At 37.0% G+C, this 16,212-nt stretch overlaps 1 protein-coding gene across 3 annotated transcripts in view; it reads left to right on the top strand.

Annotated features, from left to right (window-relative positions):
- The first annotated feature begins 7 nt into the window (after window positions 1-7).
- THAP6 (THAP domain containing 6) overlaps window positions 8-16,212 on the top strand; it is a 26,660-nt gene continuing 10,455 nt past the window's right edge. For 2 of the 3 annotated variants that reach the window (XR_013446382.1, XM_036109354.2), the window contains exons 1-4: window positions 8-112; window positions 1,017-1,119; window positions 2,318-2,525; window positions 9,243-9,368. Coding sequence is in view for 2 of the 3 variants with exons in the window: in XM_036109354.2 (XP_035965247.1) it covers window positions 1,040-1,119; window positions 2,318-2,525; window positions 9,243-9,368 (414 nt within the window). In the remaining variant the exon portion in view is untranslated. The remainder of the gene's footprint in view (window positions 113-1,016; window positions 1,120-2,317; window positions 2,526-9,242; window positions 9,369-16,212) is intronic. The other variant, XM_036109356.2, reaches the window with a different exon arrangement.

The raw sequence follows: 16,212 nt of genomic DNA on the forward strand, positions 1-16,212 counted from the left end.
CTGAGCACGTGACCCGGGGCAGCCGGATTTCCGGTTCCCGGGGCTACGGGGCGGAAGTGAAGGGAAATGCAATCTCTGTCTTCGACGTTAGTCGCTGACTTCGCTGCTAACGGTAATAACTCTTAGGTTGCTTCTTCCCCCCCCCACCCCCATCGCTACTCGCCCAAACTCTGGGCGTGGTTCGGGGCGAGGTGGACCTTAGCGGCGCGGAGACGCCCGGTGGGCCCCCCCACCCCCAGGAAGGGACGCTCTCCGGCCGCATCCGCACCTGTGACAGGGCGGCCCCTCCTTTTCTCCCTGCGGCGGCCCGGAGCCTCGAGAAAGGGGCGGAGCTCCGCGGGCCCCTGGGATCTGAGCCAGTTACCTGCGCGCGCTGCTCCTGCAGCTGCTAGGCGCCAGGGTCCTCGCCGACCGTTCGAGCTGCTGCTTTTACTCGTTTTTCATTCCTTCCAAATATGCATTGACGTTTACTATGTGCCAGTCACCAATTAATCATGGGGACAAAAAGCGAGAAAAAACACAAGCCCCACCATGCCCTCTTGGAACTCACCACGCTAGTAAGGGAGAAAGACATTAATCAGAGAATCACTGAAATAAGATTACAACTTTGAGAAGTGCTAGGTAGAAGTGTGTGTTCTATGAGAGCTAATGCTAGATGGGATCTGATTGAATCTGAGTGTCAAGGAAGGTTTCCCTGGGGAAGCAACACGTAGCTAAAAGATGAGTAGAAGTTAGTGTGCAAAGGCCTTGTGGCACGGTGCCTGTAAGAAGCCGCGGAAGGGCAATGTACAAGACTGCAGGATTGAGTCAGACACCTCAGAATGCGTAGTGAAATACGAATTGCCTTATAAAGAGCCAAGCCCCTGGAAAATTTTTAAAGCTGCCGGTGTTGAAGAAAATATTTGCCTTTGGCTTTCTAGCACGGTTTCACAGTACCTAAAAACATGCTGGGAAAAGTAAATATGTTACCCTTAGCTTTGAAGTTACTAACTCTTACCGTTTTAATTTTCTTTCAGTTCTGTTATGAGTTGCTAAAATCATGGTGAAATGTTGCTCGGCCATTGGATGTGCTTCCCGCTGTTTGCCAAATTCCAAGTTAAAAGGACTGACATTTCATGTGTAAGATTTTGCTGTAGTTAAGCCAAGTACTTCTGATTGTTATAAAAAGCCAAAGACAGTTCCACTTAAATCTTCAGTTTTGATCTTTAGTTCCCAAATCTGTAAATAGCTTTTTTAGCTAAATTTGAAGTGACAGTGATAATTTACATTTTTATAATTTAGTTTAAAAGTTTAAGATACCTGCCAAGGTATCAGAGGCTAGTAAACAAAAATATCAAGCTCATTTTTGCTAATATTATTACTTTGCATTTTAACATACCTTCAAAGAAATTCAGTTTTGTTTACATGGAGTTTATAACCTGAAGCAAGAAAGGATCTTTGCCCAAATATGTCCTGTCCTTTCCATTTAGAAATAGATCAAACTTATGTTGTAGAGAAAAAAATATAAATTACAAGCTCAGACCAAGGGTTCTTTAGCAGTATTACCAATAAATCAAGATGTTCCAAATTTTCTATTTTAGCCATTCTTCTGACAGCAAAGGAAAGGAGTAATAAGATTTAATAATTATTCATTTGCTAAAGGTTTATTTTGCTGCTTTTGCGCCAGGCACTGTGCTACGTGCTAGAGAAAGATCTGTTAACTACTTTGCTAGGTATGAGGAAACAAAAAATGAGTACGTGTACCCTACCTTTTCCAAAAAAGATTTGAATCAGCTTGGAAAATTGAAAAGATACGGTTATTGGTTTCCAGATCTCTCAAAATAGTTCTTATCTCTAGAACTTCAAACTCTGCAGCAGTTCTTTGCCTCATTCACTAAGCATTTAAAGGCCTGTTGTGTATTAAATGCTCTACTAAACAACTTTCTGATGCTGACAGAAGAATGAAAGTACAAGGTACTCTATTCATCTGGGATAAATTCTGGATATCGCATCATGTAGGAAAAGGCCGAAGTGATATTATCACGTATAGATGAAGAAAAATCTCCAGTTGTGGGTCTTCCTATAAGGTTGAAATATCCATTGAAACTTTTCTTCTTTATAATATGAAGAAAATTGAAATGAGGGCTGTATTTCTGCAGCATGATTGGTAGAAAAATCTATTAAAACTGAAAGTTCTGAAAGCATGCTTCATGATGGCTTCCTGAATATTCCATTTCCCAAGAGTAATAACAAACTCATCAATGAACCAGTTTAGTCCAGCCTTAAGTATCTATCAATAGTGTTCAATTTTAAAATACTTTTTGTATTTTTTTTCTAGATTCCCCACAGATGAAAACGTCAAAAGAAAATGGGTATTAGCAATGAAAAGACTTGATGTGAATGCTGCAGGCATTTGGGAGCCTAAAAAAGGAGACGTGTTGTGTTCAAGGCACTTTAAGAAGACAGATTTTGACAGAAGTGCTCCAAACATTAAACTGAAACCTGGAGTCATACCTTCTATCTTTGATTCCCCATCTCACTTACAGGTTTGTTTATGAGACACTGCTTACCATCATTACTCATTTTTTATGGTACTGTTGAAGAACCTTTACCACTCAGGCTAACATTTTATTGTTTGCTTATTCCTCTGAAATCCATTTTTTGAGTTTTTGTATTTGTAAGCTACTGCTTCAGCTTTCGTAATATGTAGTAGGAGTATTTTACCAGTAACCACTCAGAAATATTTGTATGTTACTAAGATTTGTTGAAGGAGACTGACTTTAGCAGTTAACATAACTCAGGATTTGTATCTAAACAATGGAGGAAAATAAGAGGGTTGAACTGAAGTTCCAAGTTGCCAGTCCTCCTCATACTGGAGCAAAAGTCAAGAGCAGAGCCACTAACAGGACCAAAGCATACTTTAGAGCTACATAGATTCAAGCTTAAAGCCTAGGTAGAACTAAAAGGAAGAAAAGCAAAACAGATGAGAACAGGAGAATGAAAGGAGAGAAAAGGTGAGAAAAAGAAAATAAAAGGATTGTATAAGTAAAATCTAATTGAATTTTGTGTTTTTTCTCAGTGGTATTAGTGTTATAGATTGACTGCCTTGCCTTTAGTATCTCTCTTAATATACGGTAAAGTGTTTCTAGTAACCATAGAGTAACTGATTCCAGTGTAGAAAATTCAGGGAGAGCCTGTGAGTTCCCAGAACAACAGTAATGAACCTCCACTGAAAGGTACCTCCTTCCCAACAGCTGAAAACAAGGGAAGTATAGAAGGTCTTTGACTTAATGACTTTTCAACTTTATGATGGTGCGAAAGCAATATGCATTCAATAGAAACCATACTTTGAATTTTTAATTTTCATCTTTTTCTGGGCTAGTGATACGCAGTATGCAATACCATACTCCTATGGTGCTAGGCAGTGGGAATGAGCTGCAGCCACGTGGTCACAAGGTGACCTTGGTCACAAGGATAAACAACCAATACACTAACAACTATTCTGTACCCATACAACCAGTCTGTTTTTCAGTTTCAGTACAATATTCAGTAAATCACATGAGATATCAATACTTCATTATAAAATAGGCTTGGGGCACCTAGGGGCTCAGTTGGTTAAGCATCCAACTCTTGATTTTTTTTTTCTTTTTTTTTTAATGTGTTAACTAAGTTTATTATGGTAATCATTTACAGTATAAACATGTCAAATCATCACACTGTACACCTTAAACTTATACGTTTCATGTCAATTATATACATATTTTTTAATTTTATTTTATTTTATGATGTTATGTTAGTCACCATATAGTACATCATTAGTTTATGATTAGTAGTGTTCCATGATTCATTGTTTGCATATAACACCCAGTGCTCCATGCAATACGTGCCCTCCTTAATACCCATCACCGGGCTAACCCATCCCCCCACCCCCCTCCCCTCTAAAACCCTCAGTTTGTTTCTTGGAGTCCATAGTCTCTCATGGTTCATCTCCCCCCTCCGATTCCCCCCTGCCCAACTCCTGATTTATGCTCAGGTCATGATCTCAGGGTTGTGAGATCGAGCCGTGTGTTGGACTCCATGCTGGGCGTGGAGCCTGCTTAAGATTCTCCCCCTCCCTCTCCTTGCTCTCACTCTTGCTCCCTCTCTCTCTAAAAAAATAAAAGAGGCTTTGTGTTAGATAACTTTGCTCAACTGTAGGCTAATGTAAGTGTTCTGAGCATGTTTACAGTAGGCTAGGCTAACTATTCTGTTTAGTAGGTTAGGTATATCAAATGCTTTTTCAATTTACAGTATTTTACATTTACATAACCCCATCATAAGTCAAGGAAGATCTGTAATCCACAAGTGTACCTGCTCCTGTATGGTCTTGGCCACTATACCACTGTCTTTACTTGGTCATATTCCAATGCCTGAGTGATCAAGTAGAGACTGCCTCACTCTCTCCCATATTAATAAATGTACAATATCTTGTGCAATTTGTTGTGAAGGTTTTTTTTCCCTTATAGCAAGTGTCATCTAGCTTTAATGTTGAGAACCTTAAGAAATGTGGGCATAATTAAATAAACCATAAGTTACTGACTTTCAAAAACTATTTATATCCTTGTAACAAAAGAAGTTTTTCATTATAGGAAATTAGATGATGTAAGCAAAAAGAAAATAAAAATTAACAATCATCAGGGGCGCCTGGCTGGCTTAGTTGGTGGAGCATGCAACTCTTAAATCTCAGGGTCCTCTGTTCAAGCCCCATATTGGGCATGGAGCCTACTGTTAAAAAAAAAAAAAGTGGGCGCCTGGGTGGCTCAGTCATTAAGCGTCTGCCGTTGGCTCAGGTCATGATCCCAGGGTCCTGGGATCGAGCCCTGTATCGAGCAGGAAGCCTGCTTCTCCCTCTCCCACTCCCCCTGCTTGTGTTCCCTCTCTCACTATGTATCTCTCTGTCAAATAAATAAGTAAAATCTTTTAAAATATATATATATATTAAAAAATTAACAGTAATCACATCCGAAGATAATATTTTTAACACTTCAGTGTGTATCTTTCCAGTCATTTGTTTGTGTATGTTTGTATATAAATTCATCTATAAATATTCTTACAAAAATATAAGTACACTGTAGATTTGAACCTGCAGCAACAGAGTTTGAATGCATGGGTCCCTTTATACACAGATTTTTTTCAATAAACAACAGTATAGTACTATAAACATATTTTTTCTTCCTTAGGATTTTAATAACATTTTCTCTAGTTTACTTTATTGTAAGAATACAGTATAGAATACATATACAAAATATGTGTTAATCAACTATTTGTGTTGTCAGTAAAGCTTCCAGTCTACAAACAATAGGTAATTAAGTTTTGGGAGAGTCAAAAGTTATACACGGATTTTCAACTGTGCAGGGGAGTTGGTGCCTTTAACCCTGCATTGTTCAAGAATTAACTGTATATCCTTTCTTAATTTGCTTCCATATCTCTCCCCCCCCGCTCTCTCTCTCTCTCTCGCTCTCATCTCAACATTTATATAGTGTTTACTATGTGCCAGGCACTATTCTAAGCACCTTATATGTAAACTCATTTAGTCTTCTTAACAGCCATGTGAAATAAATACTATTATTACTCTCATTTTACTACTTGAGGAAACTTAGGTCCAGAGAGCTGGAATACCTTCCCCAGGGTGGCACAGCTATTAAATGGTGGAGGCTGAATTTGAACCCAGTCATTTTGGCTCCAGAGTCCACTGTTAACTACTACTTTCCAGGATGTTAAATGTTTTTCCATAACAATGGCTTTCAAACTTTAGTCTATATAAGAATTATCCAAGGAGCTTGTTTAAAATGGAGAATCCAGGACACCTGGGTGGCTCAGTCGGTTGAGCAACCTACTCCTGGTTTGGCTCAGGTCATGATCTCTAGGTCATGAGATGAAGCCCTGCATAGGGCTCCATGCTCAGCAGGGAGTTTACTTGAAGATTCTCTCCCTCTGCCCCTCCCCCTGCTCACACTCTCTCTCTCTCTAATTTTAAAAAATAAAATAAAATGGAGAATCCTGTGCCCCAGAGAATTTGATTCACTAAGTTTGGGCTAGAGTCCAGAAAGCTGCACATTTTAACAAGCATCCCACACAATTGTATTGCAGATCTACAGACAATATTTTTAAGAGAAACCTATATAGACATGAATTTTTTAAACTAAACTTTATACTAAAATATACATATGGGAAAGTGCACACATCATAAATGTACCTGGCAATAAATTGTCATAAAGTGAATTAACTCCCTTTAAACCAAGATATAAAATATTACCAGCACCCCAGAAACCTCCTTCATGCTCTTTTCTAGTCGCTCTACCCCCAAAGGTAAATACTATCCTGACTTTTATCACTGTCTCTCATATAAATCGAGTCAGTATGTACTCTTCTTTAGCTCAACATTTTGTATGTGTGATTCGCCCATTTTTTTTTTTTTTCAAGATTTTATTTATTTGAGAGAGCACGAGAGGGGGCAGGGTCAGAGGGAGAAGCAGACTCCCCGCTGAGCGGGGAGCCCAGTGCGGGACTCGATCCTGGGACTCCAGGATTATGACCTGAGTGGAAGGCAGATGCTTAACCAACTGAGCCACCCAGGCACCCAGTGTTGTAGTATGTGATAATAGTCCATTTACTTTCTTTGCAATATAGTATTCTATTATCTAAATAAACTATAATTTTGCCTTTCTACTGTTGATAAACATTTGGGTTTTCACTTCAGGTCTATTATGAATGATGCAACTCTGAGTGTTTTTGTCCATGTGCCTTTGGGTGCACATAGGTTCACATTTCTGCTGAAATGAAACTTCTTCTGAAGTGGAACTGCTGGGTCCTAGGGTTGTGTATGTCCAGCTCGAGCAGATATTGCCATCATTTTCCAAAGTGGTTTTGCCAATTTGTAGTCTCACCATCCACATATAAATGTTCCTCTGGTTCCATATCCTTGTCAGTACCTGGTGGTATCAGTTTTACAAAACATATTTAGTGACCATGTAGCAATTGATTTGATGTAGGAACAACAGTTTATGTAACCAATTACTATTGTATATAGGTTATCATCACTTACTATTTTAAACAGTGCTGTGATGAACATTATTCTAGCCGAATCTTTGTACATATCCTTATTGTCTCAAACTAAATTCCTGGAAATAAAATTGTTGCATCAAAGATTACACACATTTTTAAAGCCTTTGCTTTTGATACAGATCCCCAAAGGCCCACCAGAAAGCTTATACCAATCTACTCCCCTATTACCTTTGCATGAAAGTATCCATCCACCCTAGTCCTCAGAGTAAGTTGTGTTTTTAACCTTTGTTAAAATTGATAGGCAAAAATGGCATTTTAATTTATTTTTAATTTATTTTTGAATATTGGTCTCTACATTTTTTATGCATTTATTAGACATTTATATTTTTTCTTTTGTGGGTTACTTATTGAGGTCCTTTTCTGTCTTCATCTTTTTCTAAACTACATGTAAAAACACTACATATTGAAGTTACGGATTATTTAACTGACATCTGTGTTGCAATTACTTTTTGTTGTTTTTAGTACTAATTATCAGGTTGGTTTCAGTTTTCTGTTTTGTTTGAAATTCAGATGTCTCTTTTAAATAGTCAGTTCTATATTTTCTATTGAATTATCTGCCTTTAGCCTTCCCCACCTTAAGATAATATAAATATTCCCTATTTTTTTCTACTTCCTAAGGATTTTCATTTTTCCATAAATTTTCAGTGCTAGAATTTCAACATGATTTATTACATATTAAGGATATAACTTTTTCTTAATTCATTTTTACATGATTTATAGCCTTTCTCTTTTTTTAAGTATTTTTTTTAAGATTTTATTTATTTATTCGAGAGAGAGCAAGAGGGAGAGCACAGAGAGAGACTGAGAGGGAGAAGCGGACTCCCTGCCAAGCAGAGAGCCTGATGCAGGACTCAATCCCAGGACCCCGAGATCATGACCTGAGCCAAGGCAGACGCTTAACCGACTGAGCTACCCAGGCGCCCCTATAGCCTTTCTTCACTTATTTTTTTTAAAGATTTTATTTGAGAGAGAGAGAGAGAGAGAGAAAATGGGCGCACGCGCATGTGCGTCTGAGGTGGGGGGAGGGGCAGAGAGACAGAAGCAGGCTCCCCACTGAGCGCAGAGCCAGAGGCAGGGCTTGATCTCAAAACCCTGAGATCATGACCTGAGCTGAAACCAAAAGTCAGATGCTTAACCAACTGAGCCACCCAGGCACCGCAGCCTTTCTCCACTTATTTAGACTGCAATTTTTTTTCCTAAAGCCTTTTATCTACTTGATCTATTTCTAGATTTTCCTGTCTCATCTTTAAGAGGATAGCACATTCTATTAACTATTGTTATTGAGTAATGTATCTTTAATAAGTGGTAGGACATATTCTTTCTCAATAGCACTCTTATTTTTTTTAGGAAAATTTGTGTTTCTAAATGAACTTTAGAGTTATTTTCAGGAAATTCCTTTAAACTAATCTCAGAGATTAAACTCGTACTGTTGTTGCTATGTTATATGTGGACCAATATTGCCTGTAAAAAGATTTTATATATAAAAAAGGGCAATATTGGTCTATACACTACAGAATACCATATAATACATACTAGTTCATATGCTAGAACATCAGCTCTAATCTCCTAGTGGCCAATAAAAAGAATAGAATACATTGGGTTACCTGGATTGCACGGTCAATACATTTTCTTAAAACTCATGCTCTCTGTTAAGGAGAAGCAAAACATTTTTCAGCAATAGCTATGAAAAGAATGTTTCTCTTGAGGCCTCTTAAAGGAGACATTGCCTAATGTAGTGGACAAGACCTCAGTAACATCCTTAAAGTAAACATGACAGCCAATTTCGTATTAAAAATGCTGTCTCTTTTACAAGCTGAGTGCATACCACCAGAAAACAATTTAAAATAAAATTTGAGAGTGGATGTAAGCACTTCAGACCAAATCTGCCTCTCTATGGTGGCCTCTCTTGACCTGGGGCTGGGGATGGGGAAAGGGGATATCTAGGTTATTTGGAGGATTGTATGAATGGCAAATTATTTTTTAATAAATACTAGTTTGTATTAAAAAAATAATCTCAAAGGAATTTAAAATTTACTGAGTTTTTCAAGCAGTTTCCATGAAAAGAAATACTGTATTCCACTACACAAATTTAAGAAGGAATAAAAATTTTTAAAAGGACAGAAGTATCTACAATGATTGTTATTAACTCTTCTTAACAGGGGAAAAGAGAAAAACTTCATTGTAGAAAAAACTTCACCCTCAAAACCCTTCCAGTCACAAACCACAATCATCAGCTTGTTGGTGCTTCCTCATGTACTGAAGAATTCCAATCCCAGTTCATTTTTGTAAGTAAAATTACTTAATGACCTAATGCTGATGTTTTTAAGATAATATGTCTTCTCCATTAGGATTAGAGTAGAGGTTTAGGTGTTTGAGATATAGATATAGATATAGATATCATGTCCAAAAATAATATTGCTTCCCAGGGCCATTATAATTTTTATATATGCAGTAATAATATAGAAGTAGTTAATCCTTTGGTTACATATTTAGTTGAAAGAATGCTTTCACACAGATATGTTTACCAAGAAAAATGCAATAATTAATTCCTCCCTTTAGGTACTGTATCTTCTACATGAAAATATCTAATAAAAAATATAGTTACCTCTTTAGGTTTTCTTAAAGAACAGTCATACAGATACAGAGTTTTCAAGCTTGCATTATTATTCATCTCATTGTGTATTCCTGTTAGAGCCATACCTGGAATCCAGATCTGTTTTACTTTCTTGATTACTATAGCTTTATAATAATTCTTGAAATCAGGCAGTGTTTGTCTTCCAACTTTGTTACTTTTCAAAGTTGTTTTGAATATTCTAGATCTTTTGCATTTTCATATGAATTTTAGAATCACTTTATAAGGATTTCTACAAACATTCCTGCTGGAATTTTAACTGGGATTGTGTTGAATCTACAGATTCCATTTGGGAAGAATTGACATCTTAATGAAACTGTTTTAAGTCTTTGAACATGTGAACTCAATTGTATCTCTACATTTATTTATGTTTTGAACTTCTCTCAGCAACATTTTGTAGTTTTCAACGTACCAGTCTTTCACTTTGTCAGATTTATCCCTAAGTATTGTATGTGGTTGGATGCTATTATAAATGGTGTTGTTTTGTTTTGTTTTTACTGATAGTATATGGAAGTTGATTTTTGTATGCTGATCTTGTATTTGGCAAACTTGCTAAACTCACATATTAATTATAAAAGCTTTTTATAGAGGCTAATAGATTTTCTACATAATCATATTGTCTGTCTTTAAAGACAGTTTTAATTCTTCCCTTCCAATACAAGGCCTTTTATTTTTTTCTTGCTTTATTGTACTGCTTTGAACTTCCAGGGCTATGCTGAATAGAAGTATTTAGAGCTGATCTCCAGGCTTTCTCCTAAAATCAGGCTTTGTTCCTGATTTTAGAAAGCAGGCATTCAGTCTTTCACCACCAAATATGATGTTAACTGTAGGTTTTTCATAAATGCCTTTTATCAGGTTAAGGAAGTGCCTTTCTGTTCTAGTTTGGTGAGAGTTTTTATCAGAAGTGAATGTTAGTTTTGTCAAATGCTTTTTCTGTATCTATTGAGATCATGTGGTTTTCTTTTGTAGTTTGTTAATATGATTAGTTATATCAATTGATGTTTGAATATTAAACCAGCCTCATAATAAACTCTACTTCATGGTGTGTTATCATTTTTATATATTGTTGGATTAGATTTGTTAAAATTTTGTTTAGAATCTTTCCTTGTATGTTCAGTCAGGATATTGGGCTGTAGTTTTCTTTCCTTGTAATGTCTTTGTCTGGTTTTAGAATCAAAATAATGCTGACCTCAATGAATAAGTTAGAAAATATTGCCTCCTTTTTTGATTTTCTGGAAGAGTTTGTATAGATTCGTTATTATTTCTTCCATAAGTATTTGATAGAATACCCCAGTAAAACTATCTGAGCATGTGGTGGGAAAAGTTTTTTTGGTAGCTTGTATCTTCCAAGGGATTTGTCCATTTTATCTCAGTTGTCAAGTTTATTAGTTTAAAATTGTTCATAATATTTCCTTATTATCCTTTTAACATATATAGAATCTGTAGGGATATTATCTCTCCCATTTCTGATATTGGCAGTTTGTTTCTGTTCTCTTTTATTGCTGATCAGTCTGCCTAGAGATTTCTCAATTTTACTGATCTTGTCAAAAAACTAGCTCTCATTGATTTTCTTGCTTTTTTGTTTTTGTTTTCTACTTGACTAGATTTCCATTCATCTTTATTATTTTATTTTTTCTACTTCAGTAAAATTTGCTCATCTTTTTCTAGTTTCTTAAAATGAAAGCTAAGGTCATTGACTTGAGGCTTCTTCCTTTCTAATATAGGCATTTAGTGATATTAATTGCTTCCTAAGTATTGCTTTAACAACCCTCCATAAATGTTTTCATTTTCATTAGTTCAGGATATTTCCAAATTCCATTTGGATTTGTTCTTTGACCCATGAATTATTTAGAAGTGTGTGCCATATAGTTTTCAAATATTGGGGAATTTTCCAGTTATCTTTCTATTAATTTCTAATTTAATTCTATTGTAGTCAGAGAATATAGGTTGTATGGCTTGAAATATTTTTACATTTATTGAGACTTGTAGTCTAGAATATGGTCTATCTTGGCAAATGTTCTGTGTGCATTTGCAAAGAATGTACATTCTGCTGATGTTGGCTAGAATGTCTTAGAAATATCCATTAAGTCAAATTGTTTATAGTGTTGTTCAACTTTTCATCCTTACTAAACTTCTGTCTGCTTGCTCTATTATTGAGAGAGGAATTTAATCTTCTGGTAATCTTCTAATTCTCCTTGAAGTTGTCAGTTTTTACTTATGTTTTACAGCACTGTTATTGGGTACTAAATATTTAGGATTGTTATGCCTTGATAATTTAATCCTATTATTATTAGGAAATGGCCTTCTTTTTTTTTTTTAATTTAATTTTATTATGTTATGTTAATCACCATACATTACATCATTAGTTTCTGATATAGGGTTTCCTGATTCATTGTTTGCGTATAACACCCAGTGCTCCATTCAATACGTGCCCTCTTTAATACCCATCATCAGGCTAACCCACCCCCCCACCCCCTCCCCTCTAGAACCCTCAGTTTGTTTCTCAGAGTCCATAGTCTCTCATGGTTCGTCTCCCCCTCCGATTTCTGCCCCCTTCATTTTTCCCTTCCTACTATCTTCTTTTTTTTTTTTTTTTAACATATAATGTAGTATTTGTTTCAGAGGTACAGGTCTGTGATTAATCAGTCTTACACAATTCACAGCACTCGCCATAGCACATACCCTCCCCAGTGTCTATCACCCAGCCACCCCATCCCTCCCACCCCCCACCACTCCAGCAACCCTCAGTTTGTTTCCTGAGATTAAGAATGCCACATATCAGTGAGATCGTATGATACTTGTCTTTTTCTGATTGACTTATTTCACTTAGCATAATACCCTCTAGTTCCATCCACATCATTGCAAATGGCAAGATTTTGGGTTTTTTGATAGCTGCGTAATATTCCATTGTGTGTATATATGTTTGTGTGTGTGTGTGTGTGTGTGTGTATATATACCACATCTTCTTTGTCCATTCATCTGTTGATGGACATCTTGGCTCTTTCCATAGTTTGGCTATTGTGGACACTGCTGCTATAAACATTGGCGGCACGTACCCCTTCGGATCACTACACTTGTATCCTTGGGGTAAATACCCAGTAGTGCAATTGCTGGGTCGTATGGTAGCTCTATTTTCAACTTTTTGAGGAACCTCCATACTGTTTTCCAGAGTGGCTGCACCAGCTTGCATTCCCACCAACAGTGTAGGAGGGTTCCCCTTTCTCCACATCCCCACCAATATCTGTCGTTTCCTGACTTGTTAATTTTAGCCATTCTGACTGGTGTGAGGTGGTATCTCATTGAGGTTTTGATTTGGATTTCCCTGATGCCGAGCGATGTTGAGCACTTTTTCATGATTCTGTTGGCCATTTGGATGTCTTCTTTGGAAAAATGTCTGTTCATGTCTTCTGCCCATTTCTTGATTGGATCATTTGTTCTTTGGGTGTTGAGTTTAATAAGTTCTTTATAGATTTTGGGTACTAGCCCTTTATCTGATATGTCATTTGCAAATATCTTCTCCTATTCTGTTGGTTGCCTTTTGGTTTCGTTGACTGTTACCTTTGCCGTGCAAAAGCTTTTTATCTTGATGAAGTCCCAATAGTTCATTTTTGCCTTTGTTTCCCTTGCCTTTCGTGATATTTCTAGGAAGAAGTTGCTGCGGCTGAGGTCGAAGAGGTGCTGCCTGTGTTCTTCTCCAGGATTTTGATGAACTCCTGTCTCACATTTAGGTCTTTCATCCATTTTGAATCTATTTTTGTGTGTGGTGTAAGGAAATGGTCCAGTTTCATTCTGCATGTGGCTATCCACTTTTCCCAACACCATTTGTTGCAGAGACTGTCTTTTTTCCATTGGACATTCTTTCCTGCTTTGTTGAAGATTAGTTGACCATAGAGTTGAGAGTCCATTTCTGGGCTCTCCATTCTGTTCCCTTGATTTTTGTGTCTGTTTTTGTGCCAGTCCCATACTGTCTTGATGATGACAGCTTTGTAATGGAGCTGGAAGTCCGGAATTGTGATGCCACCAGCTTTGCTTTTCTTTTTCAACATCCCTCTGGCTATTTGGGGTCTTTTCTGGTTCCATACAAATTTTAGGATTATTTGTTCCATTTCTTTGAAAAAAGTGGATGGTATTTTGATAGGGATTGCATTAAATGTCTAGATTGCTCTAGGTAGCATTGACATCTTCACAATATTAGTTCTTCCAATCCATGAGCATGGAACGTTTTTCCACTTCTTTGTGTCTTCCTCAATTTCTTTCATGAGTATTTTATAGTTTTCTGAGTACAGATTGTTTGCCTCTTTACTTAGATTTATTCCTAGGTATCTTACGGTTTTGGGTGCAATTGTAAATGGGATCAACTCCTTAATTTCTCTTTTTTCTGTCTTGTTGTTGGTGTAGAGAAATGCCACTGATTTCTGTGTATTGATTTTATATCCTGCCACTTTACTGAATTCCTGTATGAGTTCTAGCAGTTTTGGGGTGGAGTCTTTTGGGTTTTCCACATAAAGTATCATACCATCTGCAAAGAGTGAGTTTGACTTCTTCTTTGCTGATTCGGATGCCTTTTCTTTTTGTTATCTGATTGCTGTGGCTAGGACTTCTAGTACTATGTTGAATAGCAGTGGTGATAGTGGACATCCCTGCCATGTTCCTGACCTTAGGGGAAAAGCTCTCAGTTTTTCCCCATTGAGAATGATATTCACTGTGGGTTTTTCATAGATGGTTTTTATGATATTGAGGTACGTACCCTCTATCCCTACACTCTGAAGAGTTTTAATCAAGAAAGGATGCTGTACTTTGTCAAATGCTTTTTCTGCATCTATTGAGAGGATCATATGGTTCTTGTTCTTTCTTTTATTAATGCATTGTATCACGTTGATTGATTTGCAGATGTTGAACCAACCTTGCAGCCCAGGAATAAATCCCACTTGGTCGTGGTGAATAATCCTTTTAATGTACTGTTGGATCCTATTGGCTAGTATTTTGGTGAGAATTTTTGCATCCATGTTCATTAGGGATATTAGTCTGTAGTTCTCCTTTTTGATGGGGTCTTTGTCTGGTTTTGGGATCAAGGTAATGCTGGCCTCATAAAATGAGTTTGGAAGTTTTCCTTCCATTTCTGTTCTTTGAAACAGCTTCAGAAGAAAAGGTATTAATTCTTCTTTAAATGTTTGTAGAATTCGCCTGGGAAGCCATCTGGCCCTGGGCTCTTGTTTGTTGGGAGATTTTTGATTACTGCTTCAGTTTCCTTAGTGGTTATCGGCCTCTTCAGGTTTTCTATTTCTTCCTGGTTCAGTTTTGGTAGTTGATACATCTCTAGGAATGCATCTATTTCTTCCAGATTATCTAATTTGCTGGCATATAGTTGCTCATAATATGTTCTTGTTGTGATCTCTCCTCTTTCATTCATGATTTTATTTATTTGGGTCCTTTCTCTTTTCTTTTTGATAAGTCTGGCCAGGGGTTTATCAATCTTGTTAATTCTTTCAAAGAACCACCTCCTAGTTTCGCTGATCTGTTCTACTGTTCTTTTGATTTCTATTTCATTGATTTCTGCTCTGATCTTTACTATTTCTTTTCTGTTGGGTTTAGGCTTTATTTGCTGTTCTTTCTCCAGCTCCTTTAGGTGTAGGGTTAGGTTGTGTATTTGAGACCTTTCTTGTTTCTTGAGAAAGGCTTGTATTGCTATATACTTTCCTCTTAGGACCACCTTTGCTGCATCCCAAAGATTTTGAATAGTTGTGTTTTCATTTTCATTTGTTTCCATGAATTTTTAGAATTTTTCTTTAATTTTCTGGTTGACCCATTCATTCTTTAGTAGGATGCTCTTTAGCCTCCCTGTATTTGAGTTCTTTCCAACTTTCCTCTTGTGATCGAGTTTTAGTTTCAAAGCATTGTGGTCCGAAAATATGCAAGGAATGATCCCAGTCTTTTGGTACCAGTTGAGACCTGATTTGTGACCTAGGTTGTGATCTGTTCTGGAGAATGTTCCATGGGCACTAGAGAAGAATGTGTATTCTGTTGTTTTGGGATAGAATGTTCTGAATATATCTGTGAAGTCCATTTGGTCCAGTGTGTCATTTAAAGCCTTTATTTCCTTATTGATCTTTTGCTTAGATGATCTGTCCATTTCAGTGAAGGGGGGTGTTAAAGTCCCCTATTATTATTGTATTGTTGTCGATGTGTTTCTTTGATTTTGTTATTAATTGGCTTATATAATTGGCTGCTCCCATGTTAGGGGCATAGACATTTACAATTATTAGATCTTCTTGTTGGATAGACCCTTTAAGTATGATATAGTGTCCTTCCTCATCTCTTATTATAGTCTTTGGTTTAAAATCTAATTTGTCTGATATAAGGATTGCCACCCCACCTTTCTTTTGATGTCCATTAGCATGGTAAATGGTTTTCCACCCCCTCACTTTCAATCTGGAGGTGTCTTTGGGTCTAAAATGAGTCTCTTGTAGTCAGCATATCAATGGGTCTTGTTTTTTTAT

Source organism: Halichoerus grypus, chromosome 3, assembly GCF_964656455.1.
Source record: "Halichoerus grypus chromosome 3, mHalGry1.hap1.1, whole genome shotgun sequence".
NCBI lineage: Eukaryota > Metazoa > Chordata > Mammalia > Carnivora > Phocidae > Halichoerus > Halichoerus grypus.